This window comes from Penicillium malachiteum, assembly GCF_028827825.1.
Source record: "Penicillium malachiteum strain IBT 17515 chromosome Unknown utg000002l:1.0-8849297.0:1.0-8852440.0, whole genome shotgun sequence".
NCBI lineage: Eukaryota > Fungi > Ascomycota > Eurotiomycetes > Eurotiales > Aspergillaceae > Penicillium > Penicillium malachiteum.
This window is the reverse complement of record NW_026643095.1, coordinates 7100456-7127132: the sequence shown is the minus strand read 5'-3', so window position 1 is coordinate 7127132 and position 26677 is coordinate 7100456. Positions and strand designations below refer to the sequence as shown.

The 26677-nt window shown below is 46.2% G+C and overlaps 10 protein-coding genes across 10 annotated transcripts; 6 read left to right on the top strand and 4 right to left on the bottom strand.

Moving 5' to 3' along the window:
• Positions 1–20: 20 nt before the first annotated feature.
• Positions 21–1097, bottom strand: N7483_005638 (inositol monophosphatase family protein; the record flags this gene model as incomplete). The annotated part of the gene is made up of 1 exon (XM_057089075.1): positions 21–1097. The coding sequence occupies one exon, from the start codon at positions 1095–1097 to the stop codon at positions 21–23; it is 1077 nt and encodes a 358-aa protein (XP_056948904.1).
• Positions 1098–1634: 537 nt separating this feature from the next.
• On the bottom strand, positions 1635–2931 carry lap1 (putative aminopeptidase; the record flags this gene model as incomplete). Its single annotated transcript, XM_057089074.1, has 3 exons — positions 1635–1868; positions 1932–2678; positions 2749–2931. 3 exons carry the CDS (start codon positions 2929–2931, stop codon positions 1635–1637), a joined length of 1164 nt encoding a protein of 387 aa, XP_056948903.1.
• Positions 2932–3835: 904 nt separating this feature from the next.
• N7483_005636 (uncharacterized protein) lies at positions 3836–5108 on the top strand (the record flags this gene model as incomplete). Its single annotated transcript, XM_057089073.1, has 3 exons — positions 3836–4220; positions 4318–4840; positions 4901–5108. 3 exons carry the CDS (start codon positions 3836–3838, stop codon positions 5106–5108), a joined length of 1116 nt encoding a protein of 371 aa, XP_056948902.1.
• Positions 5109–7423: 2315 nt separating this feature from the next.
• Positions 7424–8530, top strand: N7483_005635 (uncharacterized protein; the record flags this gene model as incomplete). The annotated part of the gene is made up of 1 exon (XM_057089072.1): positions 7424–8530. The coding sequence occupies one exon, from the start codon at positions 7424–7426 to the stop codon at positions 8528–8530; it is 1107 nt and encodes a 368-aa protein (XP_056948901.1).
• Positions 8531–10132: 1602 nt separating this feature from the next.
• Positions 10133–15339, top strand: N7483_005634 (uncharacterized protein; the record flags this gene model as incomplete). Its single annotated transcript, XM_057089071.1, has 4 exons — positions 10133–10414; positions 10443–11796; positions 14783–15034; positions 15122–15339. The coding sequence occupies 4 exons, from the start codon at positions 10133–10135 to the stop codon at positions 15337–15339; spliced, it is 2106 nt and encodes a 701-aa protein (XP_056948900.1).
• A 2845-nt stretch (positions 15340–18184) lies between these two features.
• On the top strand, positions 18185–18457 carry N7483_005633 (uncharacterized protein; the record flags this gene model as incomplete). The annotated part of the gene is made up of 1 exon (XM_057089070.1): positions 18185–18457. The coding sequence occupies one exon, from the start codon at positions 18185–18187 to the stop codon at positions 18455–18457; it is 273 nt and encodes a 90-aa protein (XP_056948899.1).
• Positions 18458–18998: 541 nt separating this feature from the next.
• Positions 18999–20820, bottom strand: N7483_005632 (uncharacterized protein; the record flags this gene model as incomplete). Its single annotated transcript, XM_057089069.1, has 8 exons — positions 18999–19325; positions 19385–19469; positions 19519–19688; positions 19742–20248; positions 20314–20395; positions 20449–20524; positions 20578–20707; positions 20776–20820. The coding sequence occupies 8 exons, from the start codon at positions 20818–20820 to the stop codon at positions 18999–19001; spliced, it is 1422 nt and encodes a 473-aa protein (XP_056948898.1).
• A 1267-nt stretch (positions 20821–22087) lies between these two features.
• N7483_005631 (tRNA-ribosyltransferase family protein) lies at positions 22088–23751 on the top strand (the record flags this gene model as incomplete). The annotated part of the gene is made up of 8 exons (XM_057089068.1): positions 22088–22162; positions 22237–22487; positions 22556–22639; positions 22703–23023; positions 23074–23131; positions 23192–23269; positions 23320–23507; positions 23562–23751. 8 exons carry the CDS (start codon positions 22088–22090, stop codon positions 23749–23751), a joined length of 1245 nt encoding a protein of 414 aa, XP_056948897.1.
• A 542-nt stretch (positions 23752–24293) lies between these two features.
• On the top strand, positions 24294–25304 carry N7483_005630 (thymidylate synthase; the record flags this gene model as incomplete). Its single annotated transcript, XM_057089067.1, has 1 exon — positions 24294–25304. The coding sequence occupies one exon, from the start codon at positions 24294–24296 to the stop codon at positions 25302–25304; it is 1011 nt and encodes a 336-aa protein (XP_056948896.1).
• Positions 25305–25573: 269 nt separating this feature from the next.
• N7483_005629 (AN1-type zinc finger protein) lies at positions 25574–26507 on the bottom strand (the record flags this gene model as incomplete). The annotated part of the gene is made up of 2 exons (XM_057089066.1): positions 25574–26122; positions 26205–26507. 2 exons carry the CDS (start codon positions 26505–26507, stop codon positions 25574–25576), a joined length of 852 nt encoding a protein of 283 aa, XP_056948895.1.
• Positions 26508–26677: the final 170 nt, after the last annotated feature.

Here is a 26677-nt window from a genome sequence, read left to right as displayed (position 1 = left end):
GGCATGATCATTGAAGTAAATTACTCAACAACTTCAAGTTGCTGTCGTACAACCCGAACAGCCTCGAGGATCTGTCCATGAATGGACGCAGGCGCCACGACCATGCCGTGACATCCAGCTAAAGTCCGACCCAAGCCGCAATCCACTGGGCGACCCTCTAGATCTGACACCACGCACCCAAGCTCCTGCGCAAGCAACATCCCACCAGAATGGTCCCAGATCTTCGATCGGTACGTCGCTTTCCGTGGCACCTTGATGAAAGAGTTACACCCTCCCTGTACCGCGATAGCAATGTACCGCATTTGAGCTGACCAGAGATCCACAGAGTTCGGCCACGCGCAGCTTAGATTCGCTGCGATTTTCTCGTGTGTATCAAGCCGTTGGGAACTCGCTTCGTGTGTATCAACTAGTCGTACCTCACTGGTCTTTGTAATTTGTGGTACAGGTTCCAACTGTTTCCCAGGTAGTAAATAGCCTGTGCCAAGTGGTTGGATGAAGGCTCCTTGCCCAGCGATCGCAGTTAAAAGTTGGCCGTAGCCGTCCCGATCCACCAGGTCCTCGGCGACGCGCCCAGTGCCGAGATGAAGATTTGGGCATCCGATAACACCGAGCTTCTGTTTCCCATCTTCCACAAGGGAAAGACAGACTGCATATTGTTGTCCGCGAATGTATGTGGCCGTGCCGTCTACGGGGTCCAGTGTCCACGCCCGGCGGCCGTGCCTGCACTCGCCGCGGGCTCCGAGATCAATTAGATCGAGAAGTTCTTCCCGAGATTGTGGGGTATGTAGAAGAGCTTCGCTGGCTTCGTCGTCAAGGTGAACAGATGTGGCAAGTTCCCATGTTCGCTCTAGGAGGGCGGGGTCCTCGCGGAGGGCCGTAGCGTCTTCTTCGCCGACGATGTCATCGTCCGGGAACGTGTGGTGGATCGCGGCGATGATGGAGGCTTGGGCGGCAAAATCGGCTATCGTCACGGGAGATGCGTCGCTTTTGCTTAGGGAGCCCTTGTCAACCTCATATAGCAATTGTTTCGTTAGAATTGCGGCGCGCTGGACGGCGAGGCAAGCTAGGTGGAGCTCTTGGGTGTAGGCGTGACTCATGTTTGCGGTTTCTCAAATTGGGTTGAAACTTTGAACAAGAAGAGGGGGGCTAGATAAGTGTAGGAATCAAAATGGGACAGGTGTCCCCGTAGTAATTGGACCGGCCAAAATGTGATTTATCTGTGGTGCGAGGATCTTCCAAGGTTGCAATTGTCGAAATACATTTCGTCGATCCCGGTCCCCTTTATAATGAGTCACGTGGTGCGAGCGCATGCGTCATTCAGATACTACAAATTATTTACTGAAATCAAATGGAATATTAAACACAATTGACTTGAGTGCTATATAAATAGCAAATCCCGAGTCAGGAATGACATCTGAAGTTGAAAGAGAGGAAGGAATCTATTGATTCGAATGTTCAGTGCAGGGTCCAAGCCCAGCCACGAATTGGAAGCCAAAGACGGATCTAAGATCTAAGATCGTCCTGAGTGTATGTAAACGAATGCCCCATAGGTATATCTCGCAAACTCCGGTATTAATAAACAAGAAGAAGGAACATTAACAATCGTCAAGGGGAGGAAAGAGACATTCCCTCGATCAGAAAGGCGCAAATGCCAACTCGTATGCAAAGGCTAGGCTCATCTTAGCATGCTGGAGCATGTGATCAAAGCTCAGGTACTTGATCAAGTCATCAGTTGAGTGGATCTTCTTGTCCGAATTCTCAAACTGGGACTCGATCACGAATGCCGAAGGGTAGCCAAATCGGCTAGCCGATGCGTGGTCCGAACAGGCATAGCCGCACTTGGTCTCAACGTAAGGGATATCACAGTACTAGTGAAGCGGGGCGGCAGTTAGAAAAGTGGATCCTTGCATGTTCATAGGGGAATGACTTACAGTTGTGATAACTTCCTTGATGAATTCGGTGAGGCCTTGGTCCACGTAGTCGACAATGACTCCAACTGATTCTGGCAGACCAGCGTCCAGGGTGCCTTGGACGTAGCCGGTCATATCCTGCTGAAGCATAGCCTTGATCTCGCGATAATCTTTCTTGTAGCTAGAAAAGATGGCCTGAGAACCCAGCAGGCCGCCTTCCTCGGCAGAGTACCAGTGGAACTCAATGGTGTTCTCCGCCTGTCCCCGAACAATGGCTTCAGACTGCAGCAGAGTCCGGAGCGTTTCAAGGATAGTGACAGTTCCACTGCCATCGTCATCAGCACCTGGCGCAGCCAGGATAGAGGGAAGGAAAAGGTTGATGCTGTCCTGGTGGGCGCCCAACACCACGGTGTTGTTGGTCTGACCCGGGATTCGCGCAATGATACTGAATTGGCCCCATGGGTGGTCGAAACGCTCCACAGATGCGCCATGCTCACTTGCGCCCGAATCGTGGACCACATCGGAAACCTGTGATAATAGCCACTCGGCAGACTCAATACCAGTCTTAGACTTGTAGTAGCGGGTGTGATAGGAAGTGAAATGCTCCAGGTTCTTCTTCATGTTGCTCTTTGATAGATCCTTGGCTAGTGGGAACACGTCACTGGAGTGTTCCATTTGTCCAGGGTATCGGACGATGCGCTGGGTATGCAAGACACCGTAGGAACCCGACTGAAATTCATCGGTAACGTCGATGAAGTTGACTCCATCCTAATAGTAAACGAAAGATTAGTAACCGCGACCAAATGATAACCAACACATGTTTGAATGTACTACATACAAGCTTCAATGCCCACTTCTCTTCTTCTGTGACCCAGCGAGTGGTATATGGGGCCAATTCAATCAGCCATTTAGGCTCCTGGGTATTTTGGACGATTGAAGGCCCAAGTGGTTCCTGAGGAATGACCGCAGCTAGAGCGGTCGAGAATGTTGCGCTTAGCGCTAAGGGAGTCAGGAACTTCATGATATCCCAGTAATTTTGAAAGAAAGGATAAAATAAAGATGGGAATATGCAGGAATAAACAAAGAGCTCTTATAAAGAGGAGAATTGTGAGGAGTTGGGGGCGGAGCGCACGCGCCTAGGCATCGCAGAAATGGAGACCGCCAAGCCCTTGATTGCCTATTCGGACCCCGCGCTAAACAGGGTTATTAATAGCGAAGCAGCCTTGCTCTAAGTAAAGAGATATCCCTTGTTTCAACAGAGCTATCTATGATCCACTACGGAGTTCGTCGTAAGATGTTCAACATCTTTTGTGATGGCGTTATTATCCCTTTTTGTTGGGTATCAGTAACTCCCATGCCAGGTTCCCCACCCGGTCATACCAGGTTCCTCGGTAAAATCGTAATCGCAAAATGATTTTCGCGCGGGGATTGGGTGGAGAGGAGATAGCTCCACTCTTGATTTGTCCGTGAGTCACTTGTGGAGAGTGATTCATCATTAGACATACAAAACACGAATCTAGGCTGTGTATAAAGAACCGGGGATCGATGAGATAGTTCTCTTGATTCTGTTTGGACAAATACCTCGAGATATCCATTGGATCTGGAGTTAATCAGGCAGAAATCAGACAAAAAGACAATCGATTGGAACCAAATCAAGTCACGCGACGGTCTCGTGATATTTCACGTGATTTGTGACAAAGGCGCGAGTCATTGTTTCCTATTTAGGAAAGCAGGGCTAGGGCTCACCAGTTGGTCCACTTTCCGCCAATCAACGCGTTATCTGAATCCCGTGCAGCAGCGAGGCGTCTTTATCTCCTTATCTACGTCTACGTGCTCGAGGGGTCCTTTCATCCTTACAGTATTCTTATACCCCCTCAGGACCTCTCCTACATTGCGATCCTACATTCTTATAATTACTCACCATCATGGCTATTCATCCGAGATTACGGCCCCAGGACTCTCAGGGGAGCCTGTCGCCACAGCAAACTATGGCTATTTCCGCGTGGACGGAACAAGCCGCCGCGTCGCTTCAGGATTTGTCCCTCTCAGAGTGTAACGGAGCCAACGGACCTGTACTGCCATCAACACCAACACGCTCTACTCTGCGGGGAGCGACTGTATCTCTCTCGATTCCGCTTGACGATGAGCCGGTCATTCCTTCCAGTGTTAAGGTCGCTGGACCACCACAGACTCGGGCGCCGACAGTCAGTTTTCGGCGCCGAGAGCCTTTGACCCGAGATAGCATGAAGAGTCGCGAGGCCTTGTTGAAAGGCAAAGATGGTAGCCGGCGGCGACAGCGCTGGGAGAACGGTGTGTGATCTCGTCCCGTCTCCCGTGTTCTGGTTCTATGAGAACTTGAATCAATATCAAAAATAAGGTAGAATCATGAAAGCTAATTATATGCAAGACCGGTTGCTACATAACCCATGGGCAGAGCCACCATCCCCAAAGGACTGGGTAATCCAACCTACTCACACACGTCATAACCCGATGCCATACTATCTGGCACCGCTCTGGGATGTCCACTTCTCCCGTGTTGCTGATCATGATTCGGCTCGGAAGAACGCTGCGAAGGCCGCCAATACAAAGCATCGTGTTCCTAAGGAGCTTCGCTCGAGACTGAAGCATACTCGTGCTGCCCTTGGCATGTTGCAAGACTTGGAGGATGACGTTCGACTCTTTATCCGCAAGTGGAACGAGAAGCAACAGTATCTCATGAGCGAGGGACTTCAAGATGCTCCCGAGTCCTCGGGTAGCGATGAGTCAGAGGATGAGATTGTTTTTGTTGGTCGTAATGGGCAGATGCATGATTCCCCTGAGCGCAAGCAGAAACTGCAGCAGCTCCGTCAAGAGCTCAGTTCACACGATGAACGTGACGGCGAGAAGATGGTGTTTGAGAGCTTGGTGGAAGATCGTGCGGCAGCGTTTGGGTAAGTCTAGGCTTGGTAGATGGTATGTCAGCTTCGACAGAGTACTGATTTTGTGTTTAGTCGCTGGCTCGTGCATTCTATCGCCGCCTATTACGGATTGCATACCTGGTCTGTGACGGTCGGTAGCCCTGCTCGCCGCGAAGCCTATGTGGGCTTCAACCCACCCAGCCCTGGCAGCCGCGTTGGGCTCGTCACTCATCCTGCCTGCCAGTCAGAGCTGCTTAAGCCAGGTGAAGAACTTCCTCAGCCTCTGTACACACAGATTTAGATTCCTTTCGTTTCGTCATACCATCCTCACTGTTGGACTGGATGTAGACTTTCTTTTCTTTGTGGGGCATCCCGCTGGGTATTTATTTCGGATTCTCTTGTAATAATGCCAGGCTGGCATGGACCAGTCAGGCTTGGGTTATTTTCTATGTTGAAATACTATGTATATATGGTTTTAATTGAATATTTCCACTCCCATCCGCGTGTTGCCGGGGAGGCATAATGGACTTGAAGTAAGGGTGATAATTGTTGGGGCTATGACTAGCGGTCTGAAGTCATCTAGGCTCCATTATTGAATTTTATGTGTAATGACTTAAGATTTGATCAACTTGAAATTGAAACTTGCCTAGATTGAGCACTTGAAATATTCTATATTACAACATCTTCGGCAATAGTCTGACATGGCGTAAACACTGGCTTCAACTAAGTTCTACTATGGAGAGTTTGGAATTCTCCGCTAAAGTCTATACTTCAAGTGCTGTCTGTGCGCTCGAGTTCCACGTTCCATCTCATTATTGTTGATCTTAATTCTAAGGTTATGATTTTATATTCGGATGAAATTGACAATGACGATGTTGCGATGAGAAATATGCAAACATTGAATGATCTTCGATATTTCTCCCCGATATGTCGAACTCCGTCATCGGAGTTCTCCACATCAAACTTCAAGTTCTATGACGAACCCAACTGTCAAATTCCAAACCCCATGAACCTCTGGGCAATGTTCCTGGTCTATATTCTCCCTCTTAATATGCTCTTCATACCTCATGACAAACAATAGGGCGCATTGCTACATATACCAGAGGTCATCACGCACCAAAATCACCAAAAGATTGGTTCCGGATCGGACCGTGCTTTACCCCACTGTTTAGTCCATGACGTCTCGGGTATTCTATACGAGACCAACTCATGCACAATAAAGGGGGGCAAAAGAAATATCAGAATCCCGAACAGGTTCGAGAAACGAAACGGAAAACTACCGGACCCTGCATCCCGTTTTATGACATAATCTATCTCACGGGATTATCTGGTAACGAGGGCATACATTTCCAGAATGCGATCACCCCTCATTGTCCAGACCCTGTTCGATGCACTGACCGCTTAGCGCTCACTGGTAGATGAGAGTGGGGGAAGAAGCACAATACATGAAGAGGGGGGGTTCACCAACGAATAGAGGCCCGACACACCAGACACAGAAACCCCGAGCTTCTTAGTCTCTCAGCCTAAACCGCCTTCACGGGGGTTACGCATCACACAACTGCTTCTTTTGGGCTAGAAGTCCGGCCGAAGCTTTCTTCTCATAGGTAGGTTCCTTTCCGATGGTGAGGCGACATGTTTCTTGTGGTTCCCAACTGCGAGAGTCTGTTTTATGTTGCAGGCTATGCTGTACGCCTTGAGGTTCGGTATTTTCTTCTATAGGAGGGTTCCTCTTGGTTATGAGAATATGAGAAGATATCAGAAGGACGCCTTAATCTATTACTACAATTCTAATCATTCTAAATCTAAATTTAATTTTCAATCAGTGTTTTGAAATGTTCTTTTTCCTTTTTTTTCTTCTAAACAGCCTTTATGTGGAAAAAGTATAGGTGCATGTAGTGATCGACCAAACATGAAAACCGGATGAGACATTCCTTGGCCTCATTCTCCTCATTCTTCTTCTTCTACGTACTCTGTACTCTTCACCTATGTACAATTCTCACATTCTCAACACTCTTCAGACTTTCATTTTCTAAATTTTGCTTTGACTTTGGGTTACAAGGCCCCTCTCCTCGCACTCTCCACTTTTCCACTTTTTTTTCCCTCCCAACTTGAAAGCCCTCGTTGGGCTTCATCAACCTGATCATTTCCCCCCTTACTGTGATTACCTTTGTTTATTTTTTTTATTCCCTTCCCTATACTTGGTCTCATATAACACTACATCCGGGCCGAAATCTCTCTCTAATCCAACTAATCCCTGCTCTTGTGTCCCGAGCCCATCATATGATTCTGGCCCAGGGGCTGCCTATTCTCTCCGATATACCGCAATCATTTCTCGCGTGGCTTTCCGAAGAATTCTCTCCCTTTTTCATACCATTCATTCATAATTTGATATGAACTGCGTCATGGAAATCTAAGATTCCCCCCACTTGAACTTTTTTAAGATTCTGAAATTCAGAAATCTCAAAATCAACTGGGAACCCCAGACTTTTGTGTCACCGCTTTGTTAACACCTCTTTATTGTCCCCTCACTTCTAACATCACTACATCTCTCTTTATCAAACCTTGCCGCCTATTTCGCCTACCATCCAAGGATTCCGTTGCTCTGTAGACTTACACATGAGTGGGTCAGCAGCTATGGGTTCTTATAAGTCACGCCAAGATCGCCCAGCCGACAGAGGAAGTAGTTCCAGTTCGACAGATACAAGCAACTCAGTGCATACAAAAAGTACCACCGGAACAATCTTCAGCGACCGTACAGTATCAGCAAAGTACCAAGATTGGCATGATGAGTTTGAGCACGATGACGATGGTTATGATGATGAACTGGAAGATGAAGGTGGACCTCGTGATTCGGTATCAACATATGCATCAACAACCCGCTCAGCTGCAGAAATCCCACCTGAAGAACCAAAGTATGGTGTAGAAGACCGCCAGGAAAACTTCCCAACAGATGCACTGTCATCGACTCCATCCTCTTTCGCAACATTATTTCCTTCAACGCGGAGACTGCTTATCAGACATGACGATGCGACTCTGGATGGAAACATGAATCTGCGTGTTGATACCGTCGTCCCACGTCGCGGTGGCTACCAGCAAGATGTGATTCTCTTTCATCTGCGCATGTATGATCTCTTCGCTCGCAAGTTCTCCTTCCGTCGCTATTGTCGTGATTCGGGTCGCGAGGTTTGTCATTCAACACGGAAAGAAGCCCCGACAACTCATACCGATACCCCGGGACAACGTCGCCGCTCACTGAGCAGTGTCTTGGCTAGCTTCCGGCCGGGATCAAGTGGACACTCTGCACCCTTTGGTGGAAGTTTCAAGCGACATGATTCAGGATTTGAAGATGATAAGAAGCATGGGCACCGTCGCTCTGGAAGTGAAGAATCGGAATCAACGCCAGAGAAGGGCCCAGCACTTGAGAATACCATCTTGATGGAGTTTTCCAACTATGCGCATGTAGAGCTCAAGCGACGAGGTCCTGGTGCAACAAAACGATATGAATACGAGTACTGGTCCACGAAGTACCAGTGGCGTCGTGATTATCACGAAAAAGGTGATTTGCGTGAGGTATCATACTACCTTGTCGACACACGCACATCCAAAACAATCGCCCATATGGTACCAGAGATTCTCACACCCCTGGAGGCGGTTGAAGAAGAAAGTAAAGGTGGATGGGTACCCCCCCTGTTCACTTTGGATCAGCGATACTACAGTTTATGAGCGGATGCCTGACATTGCCGAGTAAGTACCCTCTGAAGCTATGAGTTGTTCTTCATTTGTTTTTGTTTTTTTTGTGATTGCTTCCCAATCATCCTAGTCTGATTTTAGTCCCCACCCCCTTTCCCCTCTCACCTTTCCTGTTCCTCTTGCCAACTACCCCTGGTCTCGGCCCCTCCTTTCCCTTTCCCAGCTCCACCTTCATTTTTGATTCGCTACAAATTGTCGTGGCTGCATTGCAGGGCTACAGTGAGGCTGATGAACTGGTTCCTTTTTTAGTGTGATTGTCGCAACTGGTCTAGTCACTCTCGTGGATGATTGCATTCGTCGTCGCTGGCATCACGAGCGTCGTGTTCCGTGGATGCTCCCCGCACGATCCTCCCTCACTAAGAGCCTAGAGCGCATGGGCCCACGTCGACTGATCGGCGAGGTACTACAACGGAGAGGATCCGCCTAGAGCGGGGCCGACAAACTCATCTCGACATGAGCATGAACATGATGCACATGAATCATGAGACCCATGAGCTGGCTGGTGCTTTTGTTCAATCCTGATCGCGTTTTCTTTTTTTCTTTTTTTCTTTTGAAAAAAAAACCACTCCTCTCTTATGTATCTCCCTTATGTACTGGGCCACATCTGGCCTAGATGCTTTGACGACATTTTATGACATGGTTATGATGGTTCGTGGTTCTATGGCGGGTCTTTTGTCTGCATACATGCTCACCTCCTTCCTATGTGAGTAATATTTTTTCCATCCATTTTTCTCTGAGTGGGTCAGTTTTAGGACCCATCTCAGGCGAACTTGCATCGGGGAGATCCCTTGGACCTGGTCCGGGTTTATCTATTGGATGGCAAGTTCGGAATCTCGGAGGGCGTTGGGCGGTTTATCTATTTTATTTTTCGTTCTGCATGGCAATAGGAAACAGTTTGTGGGCCATGTGGCTTTTTGATCAATTATTGTGTTTCTGAGTATTGACTTCTAGGATGTGTTCTTTTCCCCTCTTTTTTTCTTTTCTTTTTCTTTTATCCGCTGTCACGGTCTTATGCTGCTCAGGACCTGCGTGTACATGACGTTTTTTATTCTGCGCTGCTCCGCTGGCGATGCATATTCTTTGTAGTTTCTCAACAAAATGGTTCTGAGAACTACTATTCTATTCATGAATTACTAGATTCTTTTTTTTACTCCTTGGTGAGTTTCAAATTCAACCATTGGTATTTAGGTAATAGACGGTGGAAAATGGGTAGGAAGAGCCGGTGTCCTAATTAAGGTGCATTTACTGGAATCGGGGAGGAAAAGCCCCACTAAGCATGAACCATTGAAGAACTTGAAAATAACTGCATTCATCATTAGGAACCTTGGGACTAATACTAGTAATCATGGAATCAATTTATCTGAAATAAGGATTTATCTCCACAGGGTTAGACAATCGATTGGCTATGGATGAATCTTTTTTTTCGGATCGTACCCAAGAGGAGACCCTGTACTTGCATTAGTAAGACAGGATTATAACTAACGTGATTCCCGGTCGAGCTGCGCACCCGGCCGAGCTGCGCACCCCATCTAAAATCGCGTCTTTCTACCACCCTACCTAATTCAAACACCTACCATGCCACCAATTCGTAATATTTCGGCCGAAAAAAATGTCGAACAAGAGGGCAAGGTTTTATTAGCCTTACAGGCTATTCAAAAGGGCCAAATCAAGTCTCTTCGCGCAGCGGCCAGGCTATTTAGCGTGCCTGAGTCCACACTACGCAGTCGCGCGCACGGCATTCAATCTCGCGTCGATACACGCCCAAATGGCCATAAATTGACCCAGTTGGAAGAGGATCCGCTTATTGAATGGATTATCTCTATGGACTCCCGTGGAGCGGCGCCTAGGCCAGCTACTGTACGAGATATGGCCAATATTCTACTAGCTGCGCGTGGTAGCCACCCCCCCACCAACAGTTAGCAAGAATTGGCCATCAACCTTTATAAATCGACGCGAAGAGATTCGAACACGCGTCTCTAGGCAATATGACTACCAACGTGCTCTAAACGAAGACCCTAAATCAATCCAAGCATGGTTTACAACTGTACAACAAGTTATCGATAAGAATGGGATCCAACCTGAGGATATTTACAACTTGGATGAGACAGGCTTTGCGATGGGCCTTATTTCAACACAGACGGTTGTAACACGGCAAGAATACTACGGTCGGCGAGCTATTGTACAGCCTGGGAACCGTGAATGGGTGACGGCAATTGAAGCTATCTGTGTAGATGGTTATTCATTACCACCATGTGTGATTTTTAAGGGAAAGGTTGCTATTGCTAGTTGGTTCGATAACCTACCAAAAGACTGGCGGTTTGAGGTCTCAGCTAATGGTTGGACTACCGATGATATTGGCCTACGTTGGCTTGAGAAGCTATTCATCCCATCAACAAATTCACGTGTCCGTGGCCGTTTTCGGCTATTGATTCTTGATGGCCATGGAAGCCATCTCACACCTCAATTTGATCGAATCTGCTCAGAGAATAACATTATACCTCTCTGCATGCCACTGCATTCTTCACATCTTCTACAGCCACTGGATGTTGGCTGTTTTTCTGTGTTGAAAATTACCTATGGTCGCTTTATAAGTGACCTTGCACGTACAGGCTATAACCATATTGATAAGCTTGATTTCTTAGCTGATTTTCAACGTGCCCGGCTTGAAGCTTTTAAACCAGCTACTATCCAGAATAGCTTTATAGCTACAGGACTAGTACCAATTGATGCTGAAAAAGTTCTTTCTAAATTGAATATTTCGCTACGAACACCTACACCACCAGGCACTCAACCAGGCAGCCGAAGCAGTCAATTTTCACCTAAGACACCTAGAACTGTGGTCCAGCTTCAAAAGCAAGCTTCAATGCTTAAAGATCTTCTAAGACAGCGATCAAACAGCCCTCTAAGCCCATCGAAATTGATGCTAGATCAAATCATCAAGGGACACTGTATATCGCTACACAACACTGCGCTACTAGCACAAGAAAACGCCAATTTACGTGCAGTGAACGAGAAGAAACGACAGAAGCGCAGTCGGTCAACTAGGCAGGTGCCATGTGAACAGGGCTTGACTGTTGAAGAAGGCCTGCAGCTACTCACGCAGCTAGAATTGCCAGTAGAAGCACCTGCGGTCGAACCACACACCCAGGTTGAATTGCCTATTCAGCCGAATCAGCCAGCCCCCAGGGCTCAGCCTAGGTGTAGTGGATGTCGAGAGGCTGGCCATCGGATCAATGTATGTAAAAATCGTATTTATAACTGAATTTATTCGCATTGGGTTGAAATATTTGAATTTGAATTTGTCTAATGGTGGTGGGTGCGCAGCTCGGCCGGGTGCGCAGCTCGACCGGGAATCACGTTAAGTTAACTAATAATAGTCTACTTATATCATATTAGATTAGTATTTATATTATTTACTTTCTTGTTTGCTGCCTGAGTTTAAGCTTGTGCGGGGCCCAAGGCGCTTACATCTCTGAACAGCCCAGAACATTTGAACGTTAGCCCTGGACTTTTCTCAAGCTAAGTCGTCTATCTTGTAGCCGCATACCTAGTCATCATATCCCCGGGTATGAAACCGAGGGAACCATGGAACCACCACATAATCATCAACTGCAATGTATGAGTGCCCAACTCACACTGCTAAAGGAAAGCGGCGAATCATGCCCCTCTCTATCTAGAATGGATTTAATTATTATTTCATTAATTATTTTATTTTATTTTATGATTCCATTGGGTTTGCTACAGTGGTTCATCATATTTATTAAAAAAGAATTTCTTCTAATTTTTCGGGAGATTATTGTTCTTTACTCTTGGCTCGTGTCCCCCCTCCAGGGCTTCTTGTGGTTTCAATGCAGGGCCGGGGGGACGGTTAGAACCCGAATAACGGAGCTTAGACTCCCAATGGACCCGACATTTGGAGGGATGACCTACATTATTGGTACCAATGTCCAACCCTAATATATGTACCTAAAAGATGTATGTACATAATTTAGTGGATCTTAGGACAGCGAACTGGAGTTCCTATGGGTGTCTCTACCGGAGCAATGGTAATGATCGTCATTTGTTCAAATGTTACAATCGGACCTAAGGTACCTCAGGCTACTGGGTGCATGTATGTACCTAGTGAAGAATGTCTATCATGTCTATCATTTTCAAGGGTGCTGTCATTATGACAAAAAAATCTATGCAAAAATAAAAAATAAAATGAGAACATTTTGATGCTGGTCTTCGTCACGATGTGCACAGTCTGGAGTTGTCTATTATTCAATCTTGGCTACCAATCTGAATTATCGAGTTATGCAGAGCGGCCCGGCCTATACCAGTGTGACTAAAGTCCCAGGTCATAGCTAAGCCCTTATCCTTTATTCCCGGGGCTACTTCTACTAGTAGACTACTAGTCAAGGGCCTCGGAGAGGCGAACATTTGAAGAGCTAGAATGTGAACATTTCTTTTTCTGGATTCTAGATTATGATCTCATCTATTTCAAGTTGATGAGCTGGCACTCGCTTGAGTCGCTTCATTATTTACTTATTTAATATTTGTCCATTTTTAGATTCCTACATACTATGCGGCCCAACGGTTCTTAAGGTATGAGAGATATTATACACAGTAGTTTAGAAACAGTTAAATTCAAACTGATCTAATAACTTTTCGGGTTGTGCTTCGTTTCCCCGGTACTTTTGGGCACCAGCCATTCGTCATAAACTAGTTATGACGGGGACCATAGCCCTACTCCGCTTGGGCAGAGATCACCCACAGACATATCGCTTCCGCCACCATGCAATTCATACTAGGTAGGGTTTCCAGAACCCCACATTGAAATTTGGTATCTGTACTGCCAGTATGGCATCTCAACGCCTGGATGATGAGGCAGGGACGGGGCAAAAATTGTAATATTTTATCAACGTGGGGATCTCTGAGTTGTTCATCGTCTTGAACCAATCCCTATTCACCATCGGCCCCGTTATTACTATTTTTCATTATTTTATTTTATTTTCATTATTTTATAGATTTTTTTGTCTGGTTCTTCTTCTTTCCCCTGGTCTTGTTACCATTTCTATTTCCATGGATTTGATTTGAAATTTTTCTTTTTTTTTCTTTTTCAGTTCTGCATTGCTTCATTTTCAGTTAATCATTTTTATTTTCTCCCCGGGGGGGCTTATTCTTTTCCCCGAAATAGGACCTTTATTTTATCCCCTTGCTTAATAGTCGAATAACTAATACAACCTGAAATCTGTCACATTGTGGATTCTGTGGGACATCCGCCTATCTTTCAACCCTTACGGCATTGTCCTGTCTAGCGTTTCTTCAAGGGTTGGTCTGGTCGGCGTGCGCCGGCCCGTTCCAGCTTGCAGCCTCAAATGATCCGCATGTCCTTCCCGCACCACTCCTTCACTGGTGGATAAGAGAGGGGGGTACTCAGGCTGACTCTGTACCATGTATCCATAACCATGCATAAGCCCGTTCCTTTTGGTTAGGTTTGACGGGTTGGGCTCCATGTTTGTCAAGCCAGGGAATGGGTAAAGAATTATTAAAAAAATGATGAAAAAAAAGGGCCTGAAAAAAAAAATCTGATTTATTATATTTTTATTTTTACTAGATTTTTTTAATTTTTTTTTTAACATGGATCCCTTCCCTAACACCCTAAATGGGGATCTTTAATTCTTTACTGGAATCATTAATATATAATAAAAAAAAAATTATTATTTATTTTTCTCTCTTTGCCTTGGAGATATGGCCCACCGTTTATATGACTCCCCGCTCCCCATGTCCATCGCCGAGGGGCATTTAAAAAGGTCACGCAAGATTCCCGGTCCATTGAGCTTAGGTGGATTTCTTTCTCCATTATATTTACTTCGTTTTCCCCGGTGATTTTTTCTTTCTCTTTTTCCGGTTTACATTTTAAAGTCTACTTTGACTTAAGATCTTTGTTCCTATACCCAATTGTTCATTCTTCCCCCCACTAATCTTTCCTCCCCGTTAAACGAACTATTCCAACCATAATCCTCAATTGGATCTCAGATCTTGATTTATCACTTATCAATCTTCTCAATTGATCATGTCACTGCCAAATAGCCCCCCCAGGAAATACCGGTCGTCCTAGCTGGCAAGATCAACTCTCGGGTAAGCCAATCGGACTATACCCCTCTCTATACACACTGTCCTTAAACCCCTAAAGGCCATGGAACATTAAAGAATCATCAGAACTAATCAATTACCAAAAAGATCATTGCAGACGTGCCAAATTGGCTCCTCCTGTCTTCAATATTGTCTCCGATCGGCGAGGTACCTACCCCATTTCCGTTTTTCTCCCTGCTTACACCTTCCTTTTGCCACCATTTGTCATATCTCTTCATAATCCTTTCATTACTCCCTTGTATCTTCTGTTCTACCCCTCCCATGGCTGTCTGGGCTTCTTTTCTTCGGGCATATATGCCTTGTCTATCTCTACCATCATCGCGTGTCTCGGCATTACAGGTGTGGAGCTGCAGAAAGAACTCGTACACCGACTTTTAGTTCCGACACTTGACAGCGGATGCTGATACCCTTACTTCGGAAATGCAGGAGGTCGTACTGCCTGGTCGAGTACTGTCAGCGTTCATGGCCGAAATATAGCGGCTCGATACTGGTACGATGGCCAGTACATCAACAATGCCAAAGAAGACGCCGCCGAAGTCGCCCTTCAGTTGCTGAACCAGCAGCCCCAGGCCTCCACCATCTTTCCTGGGCAACTCTTCCCCCAGGCAGCATCCGGCATTGGTCGGGGTCCTGGTGGACGCTGAGTTCAATTTATTATTGAATACTTTTTTCTTTTGTCCGGGTGGCATTCTCTCTACTTTTGTTATTTTTTTTACTCGATCTCGAGTGTCTGCTGATGTGTGTGGTCTGGCCTGCGGAGTTTTTTTTAACTCTTTTCTGCAGACATCGGGGAGGAATCCTTTCTTCCTTTTTTTCTTGTTTTCCTTGTCTTTTTGTGTTCCTGCTGCTGCTACGCGCTCCCCGCGCAGGCCCACATCAGCAAGACCTCGCTGTTACTCTCTCATTTGTTCTTTCTATGCGCAATGCAGGCCGAAAAAACCGCCACGCACTCTCCTACCTCATCCTGCATCGAACGTCCTTTCCTCCTCGAATCTCGGATATGCACGCTGCCCCGGTGAAACATTAACAGTTGGCCGTCTGCGAAAGGCCCTGCAGGTCTTCTTCACCGTTGTCCGGGAGAACCGGAATTCGACGAAATAGGATTCTGGCCAGCGAAGCAGTTGAAAGGGGACCAAACATATGCAGATGCAGCTGGGAGGCCTTGCTGTCTATTACCTCTTGCTTCATCTGGCATTTTCTTTGTTCCCATCAACAACCACCTGCAAGGCTTCACTATCTTGCAACCTGGTCTTGGCTTTGTGTGACTTCCTGTTGTGGTTGTGATACCCAACTCAATCTTAATGGCCCAGGAACAGCAGTGTCCAATTTCGCGGCTTTCTTCTTGTCCGGTGGATTTCAGGGACCCTTGTATCCTGGAATCCATGCTGGCATTCGCATTCAACGGAACATCCGAATCCAGAACCCAGGATCTAAAAGTTCCTACCTTACGATGGTTCAGCTTGAGATGAAATTTCATTGCATCATGACCAGGAATATACCTGCACTCTGCAGTCTGTGCGTGGCTGTGGTCTCTCGCCACTGACTTGGAAAATGAATCGGTGAAGATGACCATACCTGTGGGGCCTTCCCGTCAGCCACCCGCCTGACCCTTTCCCAGAAGAAACACTGTGTCTCTCTGGTTCCCGCATGGGTCGTATGATTTATTTTCCTTTTATTTTTAGGAAAAGGGAAAGTGGTCAATCCTGGCAGGTCAATCTCTCCGCTTGGGTACTTTGAAGAGATACCTACGTGGTACTTCCTTGCAGGGTGCCCTCGTGATAATCCCTGCTCCTTGTGCATCACAAAAGAAGCTAAAGGGCTCTGGCATTGCCGTTGTCTTTGTCTCAGGAACATCTGGCATATATCGATACATGTGTAACTTGAAGCGGGAAGCATGTCGCCTGAATTCAAAACGAGCCAGGCACGATGTCACCACTGCAGTGGCAATGGAGGCGGTGAAATCTGAGAGAGTTACAGAACAAATATTTTTAAACGACAGGCTTCAGATCCTTCCCTTTATTTTGTTTACTTGTTCTTGTTTTTCATTTGTGACTTTTCTTTCTTCTATTCAAGCACAAAAAGCATGTGTTGCTTGCTTGCTCTATTTAACTTGAACCCTTTTTTATGACCATTTGCTATGAATTTCCTTTGTGATATGAGTTTGAATGGGAGTTTTCCTTTGGGTAGTTATTGTACGGCTGTGTGGGACTTGGGACTGCATTTTAGGTTGTTTTCATCTTGACTTCTCTTCTTTTTCCCTTCTGCCTTAATGTCACAAATCTGGTGCCAAGGCTGGGTTTCATCAAATTGGTTCATTGTCTAATGTTGCAATTGCTTCGGCTATACAAATATCGACAGGACACTTTCTAATAAATAAGTCCACTATTTTCTGGATACTTGAATACTACCAGACGGACCCTTGTATTTTTTCCATTTTCATTTGATTCTAGAAACCTGGAATTCAAAAAAGCTTCGGCTTGTGGAACGTTGCCATGTGTATAGTAGCAATATTGAAAGATTCCAACCTTGATGAAGTGATAAATTCTCCGACATTGGATATTTCCAAGGTTGAATATGGTAGCTACCTAGGTAGACTTAATGGGCCTTTACAAACTTGAAGTTCTAGGTGCGATGTTAATAATACATTCAATGTTCAATTTAGGCATGTCTTCGTGACTCAGAGTCAATAAATGGCATGACATTCAAATACTACTACCTATAAATGGTTGTATTGAAGACAGCTGGCAATGTACTCTGTAGTCCATGCATACATAAACCAGCTCAATCCATGTAGTCAGCAAGCTGCAGCTTCAAATGTTTGACTCGGGCCACCAATCAGCAGCAACACAGGGATGCTCGATGCATGCTAGGTGTCATTGATAGTCATAATAAGGCAAAGAAAAACTATCTATACCAGTACCTAGTATCCATATTATGGATAGTAGTCCAAGTTAGCTTGGGAAATTTTCCGAAATTAATTCTACTACGCCCTGTTAAACCGCCCCAATATCTTCCAAGGTTGATAGCTTAGCCGGATAATAAAATCCACCGGGGCACATGTGACCTCATTGGTATTAAAGATCGTCAATTTGATTTCCTATTTTGTTTTGACACTCCAATCAAATCCGGGGAGATTCAGGATCCAAGCAACTGACTCGTGATTTCGCCCGGGCCCGATCAACCGGGCGGTGGCTGTGGAAATGTCCTCGAAATGGTAATTTGGGGCGCCCAAGATGTCAGTAGTCTACGGAGTATAAAATGACCCATTCCACGAGCCTCAGGTCATTAATCGATTATAACTTGAAGAATGCTTATACTGTCCACAACATACTTGCAACTTGCAATATTACTCCGTACAACTGAGAGTATAAGCGCAACTACCGGACCTTTTTAAGACCATTTAAACCATCTCTTCTCTTTTTTCTTTTTTTTCTCGTCCGATACATATTCAAGTTGTTCTCAATCACTTGAGGTCTTCAGGGCCTCAATATGTGCTTCGGGTTTAGTGAACTGAAACCCCAACCTCCACGCCGTGAGGAGTACGTGAATAATGACGCTGGATACTTTCGGGCTCACGATAAATACGACAGAGACCTTGCGAGTTATTACAAGACTAAGGCTCGTAAGAAACGCCGTGCCCACGCAGGTATGATCGGTGGAGGAGCTGCGACGGCAGGAGTCGCAGGATGGGGTGGTTTTGGTGGTGGTGGCGGCGGCGTCGGAGGATGTGGAGGTGGAGGTGGAGGTGGTGGAGGATGTTAAAAGAGATTCCTTTGATTCAGCTATCGAGTGTCGACATGTAAATACTAGTATTGATAGTAATTTTGATGATGGTCGAGTGCTTCTTGGAATCCTTGATTTGGAAGAATTGCTACCGGGTCATGGGACGCCTTGCATTTCAAATGTTTCTTCTATTTAGTGGTCCAGGTTGCTTCATTCTACGTGTTCATGCATTCTGTATACTTGTCCTTACAAGTTATATTTCGAAGCGCAGAAACTCTATGCACCCTGCGAACTTGAGAATTTTTATTTTCCAAGTATTTAATGCCCTACTCCCATCTTCAGATCTTCAGAGTGGTATCACAAAGAAACACGGTAATCCAATTGGCTGCAAGGGTGAAGACTGCATGACTTTGTAGATGAAATTGGAAATTCAAATTCCATACTTCGTCTCTTCAGCTACGCCACCAACACTCATTTGTGATATACCATCAATTCACCATATGGAACCCCCTTCCGAAAGCCTAGACTCCAAGTAGTCCCAGTCTCCAAAAATCCGCCCCACAAGTAGTAGATGAGCTATCTAATATGCAAATTTCTTTCCATTTCCATCACCATTCCACCGCTTATTTCTCCACCCATAATATAGTCTTAGCAGGATACATCCTGCCGTGACGAATAAAAGAAGTGCTGCATTGGTCCAATGTCCCGTCGGGTATCCCTTATTTTCCTCATCGCGTTTGTAGATCCATACTCCAACGATCTGTCCCGGTGCCCCGAATGAGACATTCAGTGCGATGGCTAGTCCCGCCCCCGCTGTGGATCGAAGATTCGATGATAGCCATCCTAGAAGTGGTGGAATGCAAGCGAAAGCACCACTCGCAGCGACGATCAGACAACCATAACGATGCTGGAAATTTATTAGTAGGAGTTCAGTTCCCTGTTACTCTTTAGGTACACTTCACTCACCAGGTATGCCTCAGCTGGAAGAACAGCCGATGCGAGAAACCCCATCGCTCCAATAAATGCGAAAATTGCCGAATGTAGACCTCGACTGTGGGGGATGTTAGTAAACTTGTTCTATATTATAACGGAGAACGTACCTATTGAAATGGTCTGCAGACCAGGCTACCGCTACGGTTACAGCGTATGCCACCGCATAGGGAGGCACAGTCATAAGTTGTGCTCGGAGATTGGAGTATCCCAAGCCAGCTGTAATAGCGGGCGTGAACAATGAAAGACTAGAAAATGGTGTCGATATACCAAAATAAACCTAGAAAATGATTAACTCCACAGTTCCTTATCTTTTCCTCTAGAGTGACAAACCGCATAATGGGCATATAACCTCCACTCTGTCAGCACAGCTTTAGCATCTGGCCACGACATAGCGCTTGCAGAGCCATGCGAGCCTTCAGTTTGCAGGCGATACGCCGCCAACTCCTTCTCATCAGTTGTTAACCACTTCGCCGTCTCGGGGTAGTCTGGTAAAAAGAACCAGACCAAGATAGCAGACGCGCAAGATGGTGCTCCTTCAATAATGAATAGCCATCGCCAAGCGGAGAGTCCCTGTGCACCGTTCATATGACCCACACCATAGGCTATAGCTCCACCGAAAGCTCCTGCCAGGGTTGCAGAAGCTAGGATTAAGGCGACTCGTATGGATCGTTCGGAATTCCGGTACCAGAAGGTAAGATAGTAAACGAATCCGGGGAACAGGCCTGCCTCCACAGCACCTAATAAAAATCGAATGCCAGTGACTTGAGCGTAGCTGTGAGCTCCTCCCAGTCCCATAGATTTTGCGCCCCAGGATAGCATAAGAAAGGCGATCCATCGCTGTGAATGTTTAGTATTTTTCAGTGCTGTTTTCGGTAACCCTTTTGTACATGAGATTGACGTACACTCGGCCTCAATTTCTTCAAAAGATAATTTGAAGGGACTTCGAAAATAGCGTAAGCAATCAAAAAGACCATCAACGCAATTCTAGTCATTTTTCGTCAGTGATATTGTCGCTCGAGAGTATATTGTAGACGCACGTATAATCGTATGAAGTCATACGTGTTTCGGAGAGGAGATCATTGCCAGTGTCTGCGTTCAAAAGTTTCGCATTTCCTTTCAAAAATTAGCTTTCATCTTAAATTGAGGATGACAGTCGCAAAACTCACCAATGTTTGAGCGATCCAAGTAACATAATAAGTAGATTGCCGCACAAAGCGGGACGATTCGTAGATCTTGCTTCCATACTAAAGCCTTCTCTCGAGCCTCGAGAACAGGATCTGTATCTTCATTGGAGATCTGATGTATTTTGTATTAGCCCACATAATTCCAAGAACCCACTCAAAATTCAAGTATTGTACACTCACCTCTCCGGTGTGCTCAATATCTTGTGTGTATTTTTCGTCAGCCATGTTGAGACCAGAGATGAGGAATCTCGCGCCGATCAATCACAAGAAGATGAGTCAAAAATCCTAGAAACTTTGAAAGTCCAGAGCCCCCCCTTTTATTTAGTTTGTTTGCTTTTTCTCCCTCTCGGCATAAGCTTGTCCCTGAACCCCGGAGAATGCCCCCGCATCTCCGCACTGACCTCGGGCATTCTCCGAACATGGTGAACATGGGGGGGTTTCCCGACTTGGATTCAGGGATCCCATATTAACCCTGAATAAACTTTGATTAATTTATAGACATCCTCTAAACGGATCAATTCAGATGTTAAGGACATCCTTCAAATCCGATGTCATCTAGTACTTCAGCACTTGATGTCGGACTCGGACTTAGCAGATAGATTTATCCTCGGTATGTATGTGCTAGTCTCGATCAGCTCTCACCGGTCATTCGGATTCTAAATGGGACTGAAAACCTATCTTTAACCAATCTCATTGGATATCACATTTCACTAGTATCTCTGCAGAAAGTGAAAAGAGCCGATGATAGCAGTACATGTTCATTGTCAGTTGTCCTATTCATTGATCTTGTAGCGGTGTGACTCGATCTCTCATTCGATTTCAGATAAAAACAATACCAGTTATCAGATGAAGAGTGTTTTGATTTCTAGCCCATGCTCTTGGAAACCCGGATGACTATTAAACTATTATTCTTATAGTAAGAGGTTTTGGAATTTAAGTTCGTGCTCTTGAGGCTATACTAGTAGATTAGAAGCATAATGTATACATGCTAGCAAATTTACACTGCGTATTTGGTAAAATCATGCATATTCCCTTCTCGGACTCGGATATTTTCAGTCTTTTCCATTCAGCCGCAACCTTGGAATGGATTCAAGTTCACATTAATTATGATCCCCGTGAGGTTTGGATAAGGTATATGCGCCTACTACTAACACTCGGATCAACATAATGGTGCAAGTGTCAATTTCACCTAGCATTCTCCAGTTTTGTTGTACCCTTTCAACACTCCAATCCCCACACGGTTCTCGCAAAGCCATTCTCTGCATTTCTTTTTGAAGGGTGGAAAATATCCACTTGGAAGACGATCATTTACATTTTCGACTGGAGTCAAACACTTGGGCCGCAATGCAAACCAAACAAACATCTATCGCGATAAGGGTTCTTGATCGCATCGCAAACGTTGCATTTGCGACAATTCTCCATGCAACGCGGTCCATTGGTCAGATTGCTGTCTAATAACATACGTGCAGTATTTTCTAGCCCGATCGCAAGGATGTCGACCACCGCCGAATCCACCCGCAAGAACATGCCCTCTGCATTGACATTTGAACGGCACGCGAAATGTTCGGTATTGTCCCCTCTACCCCTCTACGTCTACTATAGAACCCTTACTGACAATGGAATTGGATTTGTCTCTAATAGGCTACAAAAGCCCGAGCGAGTACCCTCCATCTTCCCCATGGCGCTGTTCCTCTGCCAATTTTCATGCCCGTCGCAACGCAAGCGTCCCTCAAAGGCCTTACATATGATCAACTGCGCGATACAGGGTGCATGCTATGCCTCAATAACACCTACCATCTCGGATTGAAGCCGGGACAGGAAGTCCTTGATGCTGTCGGTGGCGCACACAAATTACAAGGCTGGGATCGTAACTTGCTTACCGACAGTGGAGGGTGAGAAATACTTCTAAATGCGGCAATCTCCTCAATTGCGCTAACTGAGCCATCTTGGTTTTTAATAGCTTCCAGATGGTATCTCTCCTTAAGTTGGCTACTGTTACTGAGGAAGGTGTGCGATTTCTCAGTCCGCACGATGGCTCGCCCATGTATGTCTCCCGTGTATTACAACTCGCAGCTTAACAAGAGTATAAGTGGTTAATAATTGACAGGCTTTTGACTCCCGAGCACTCGATCTCACTTCAGAACTCGATTGGCTCAGACATCATCATGCAATTGGATGATGTGATTGCAACGACTTCCCCAGATCATGCACGAATCAAAGAGGCCATGGAGCGTTCTATTCGGTGGTTGGATCGCTGCATTGATGCGCATCAGTACCCCGAACGACAAAATCTTTTCTGCATTATCCAAGGTGGTCTAGATTTGGGACTTCGGAAACAGTGCTGTGAGGAAATGGTAGCCCGAGATACTCCCGGAATCGCTATCGGAGGGTTGTCCGGTGGTGAAGCTAAGGAGGAGTTTTGTAAAGTGTAGGTTGCTTTTTCCAGTGTCTTCTGATCCATTCTGACTTCCGAAATAGTGTGGATACCTGCACTTCAGCTCTTCCAGATAACAAGCCGAGATATGTGATGGGCGTGGTAATTTCAAATGTTCTATAATGCTTAATCCTCGGGACTCAAGCTCACTGTTTTTATCAGGGATATCCTGAAGATATCGTTGTCGCAGTCGCTCTTGGAGCTGATATGTTCGACTGCGTTTGGCCGACAAGAACAGCGGTAGGTTTCATCCCAGTATTTTCTACTATTCAAACACTAATCAAAAACAGCGCTTCGGACAAGCGATTGTCTCATCGGGCACAATGAACCTACGCAATAAAATTTATTCCGAGGACTTCACTCCCATCGACGAAGGCTGCGATTGCACCTGTTGCCGGCCTACGGATCAAGGTGGCCTTGGTCTTACCAAGGCATATATGCACCATGTGACGGCGAAAGAAACCGTCGGTGCTCATCTGTAAGGCTTTATAAAAATTCTTGACTTTTATAAGTTCCTTACTGACAAACATAGGCTCTCAATCCATAATGTGCATTTCATGTTGAACTTAATGGGCAAGGTGCGACAGGCTATTCTTGAAGATAGATACCCCGCCTTCGTTCGCGATTTCTTCTCCAAGATTTACGACGGGGATAAGTCTAAGTATCCTGAGTGGGCAGTCGGTGCGCTGCGTGGAGTTGGAATGGACCTGTTGGCAGATTGATACTGAGCATTTCATGGATCTTGATGGGTTCCCTGTTAAAAGCATTTGTACATGTGTTCCTTGCATTTATTGATGAGACAGCATCATGTTCCCCTTATTGATGAACAATGAAGATGATTTTATGATTTTGGTCGAAAAAAGCTATATGCCTACTGCTATAGTGGTTTACTCCAAAATTCTATGCCAGTGACGAAGAGTAGACCGAGGAATGGGGGCCTCATAGTTTTGAATTGTTGAAAGATTGCCATCCAGAATAATGCACATACACTCATCTAAGCAAGTGTTTGATAGCCCGTTCTCCAATTATTGCCCTAAGAAAAGAGATCTGGAGGATAAAATAATCCCATATAAGGTTACCATTTACCAGTTGACAGACCACTGTGCATCATCGATAAGATAAGATATACCACGTGATAGCGTGTCGCGTTTGACGCGCAAAAAGATACCCGGGATCCGACAACATTTAGGATTTCCTCAATTGATCTTTTCTTCCCAAAAATTATACAAGGGTATTCCATACAAAACACCAGATCATATCCATCATGACCCAAGAACAAGTGCCCACTGTCGCCCCTGTGGCTTCATCGCCACCTCACGATCCCTCGCATGAGGAGCACCAATACCTCAACTTGATTCGTGATATCCTTGCCCAAGGAGAACATAGACCAGACCGAACAGGCACAGGCACTCGCTCCCTATTTGCCCCACCACAACTTCGATTCTCCCTCTCAAAGCCCAATCCCAAGGGCGGCGCCCCCATCCCTGTTCTGCCCCTCCTGACCACAAAGCGAGTCTTCTTGCGCGCAGTCCTTGCCGAGCTCTTGTGGTTTATCGCAGGTACCACATCCTCAATACCCCTCTCCGAAGCCGGCATCAAGATCTGGGATGGAAATGGCAGCCGCGAGTTCCTCGACAAGGTTGGTCTGGGTCACCGGGAAGAAGGTGACTTGGGACCCGTGTACGGGTTCCAGTGGCGGCATTTCGGTGCCGAGTACGTCGACGCCGAGACCGATTATACAGGTCAAGGTGTTGACCAACTGAAGGAAGTTGTGAACAAGATCATGAACTCACCTTTTGATCGCCGCATCATTATGAGTGCCTGGAACCCTGCGGATCTGGGCAAGATGGCTCTCCCGCCCTGCCACATGTTCGCGCAATTCTATGTCTCTTTCCCTCCCACAATGAAGCTTGATGAGAATGGTCGCCCCAATGAGAAGGGATCTCTGTCTTGTCTTCTCTACCAGCGCTCTTGTGATATGGGTCTGGGTGTTCCCTTCAATATCGCTTCCTACGCTCTTCTTACCCATATTCTGGCCCATGCGGCGGATCTGAACCCTGGTACTCTTATTCATACTATGGGTGATGCCCATGTCTACCTTGATCACGTTGATGCGCTGAACGAGCAGCTCACTCGTGAGCCTACTGAGTTCCCTGAGCTCCGCATCAAGCGTGACGACCGTGGAAGTGCCGTGATTGATGGGTGGAAGGAGGATGAGTTTGAGGTGATTGGCTACAAACCTCACAAGATTATCAAGATGAAGATGAGCGTTTAAAGTCTTGCTTCGCTTGCTCTTTTGGTCATTTGAGTTTGAATTATGCTACGATGTTTAGACGATACCAGTGTTTCGGGATAGCTGCGATGAATTAAAATCCATGTTCCGTGGAAAATGCTAGTTCCTTGCTGAGCTATCATGTATATATTATTTCCATGGCTCCGTCAGACACGGAGTAAACAACTAGGTATCATTTCAAGATTCACATGCAGACGCTTCAAATGTTTGTAAATGCAAATAAATGGCGCATGAATGAAAGGCTTGATGCATCATGAGTTCTCGAGAATCACACCAGCACCTCGCAATAACACAATCGTATCTCCAGACTTAACCTTTCCACTAATAGAATCCGAAAAATCTAAAAACTCTCCCGACTCAACATGGAAAATGCGCAACCGTGCCTCCTCTCCACCACTTCGATTATTCAAGTTCTCAACCCGTAACCTCTTGGCCACATCATCCAGCACCCGTCCAACCTTCCACCGCTCGTCGTAATAGAAATCCCCGGACGGGGGCTCAGCAGCTTGCGTATCCGCCGTTCCAACAGTATGTAGATATAAGCGTTTATCAGCCGGAACACCAGCTTCGCCTTTCGCCGTTCGTTTCATAGTATTGACTTCCACAGCCCTCGCAGCCGGACTATTCGGTTTGGGCTTCGTCTTCGGAAGTAGACTCGCACCCGCCGCCTGTTTCTCCTTGCCCCAACCACGCACGCGCGCAAACATGGACTTGATCGTTTCATTTGGCGTTGAGCCGTTGCCTTGTCTTGCGCCCAGCGGGGTAAGCTTGGCGCAATCGTGTTCCTCGCGGAGTCGGTGCTTCAAACAGTATTGGTGGTTGCAGTTTGGGCAGCGTACGCCGGGGTCTTTCAGAGTATTAATGAGAGTTTTGCAGAGAGACCTCATAGCACTGGTCGGAATTGTAGATATTGGGTTTCACGGTTGGAGTGCGGTTCTCTTGATTATTTGCCGCTCGGCGTCGAGCCCATTCGCCTGCGCGGGGACATTTGTGTGCTATTTCGGACCGGTGATCGAGGCAGTAGGTGCTTCTGCAGGATTCGCAGCGGAAGGGGAGGAAATCGAGTTGTCCGCAGTATTCAAATTGACAGTGGCGGCCAATCGACTCTAGGTCTTCGTTGGCCATCTGTGTAAATGATTCATCGGCCGCGGGAGTTCCACCTCTGGATATTGAGAGTGGAGACATGGTAACGAGTGTTGTTTAAAATGGAGAAATAGGATATGTGAAGCGAAAGGAGATTTGAGCGCAGTACTTAAGAATGACGAGAGGTTTAGGTCTAGTAATGAGTAGAAGGTGCTGGTTTGTTTGACTAATGCGGAGATCTCATGGCTTATTTAAGCACGGCGATCGGCGTT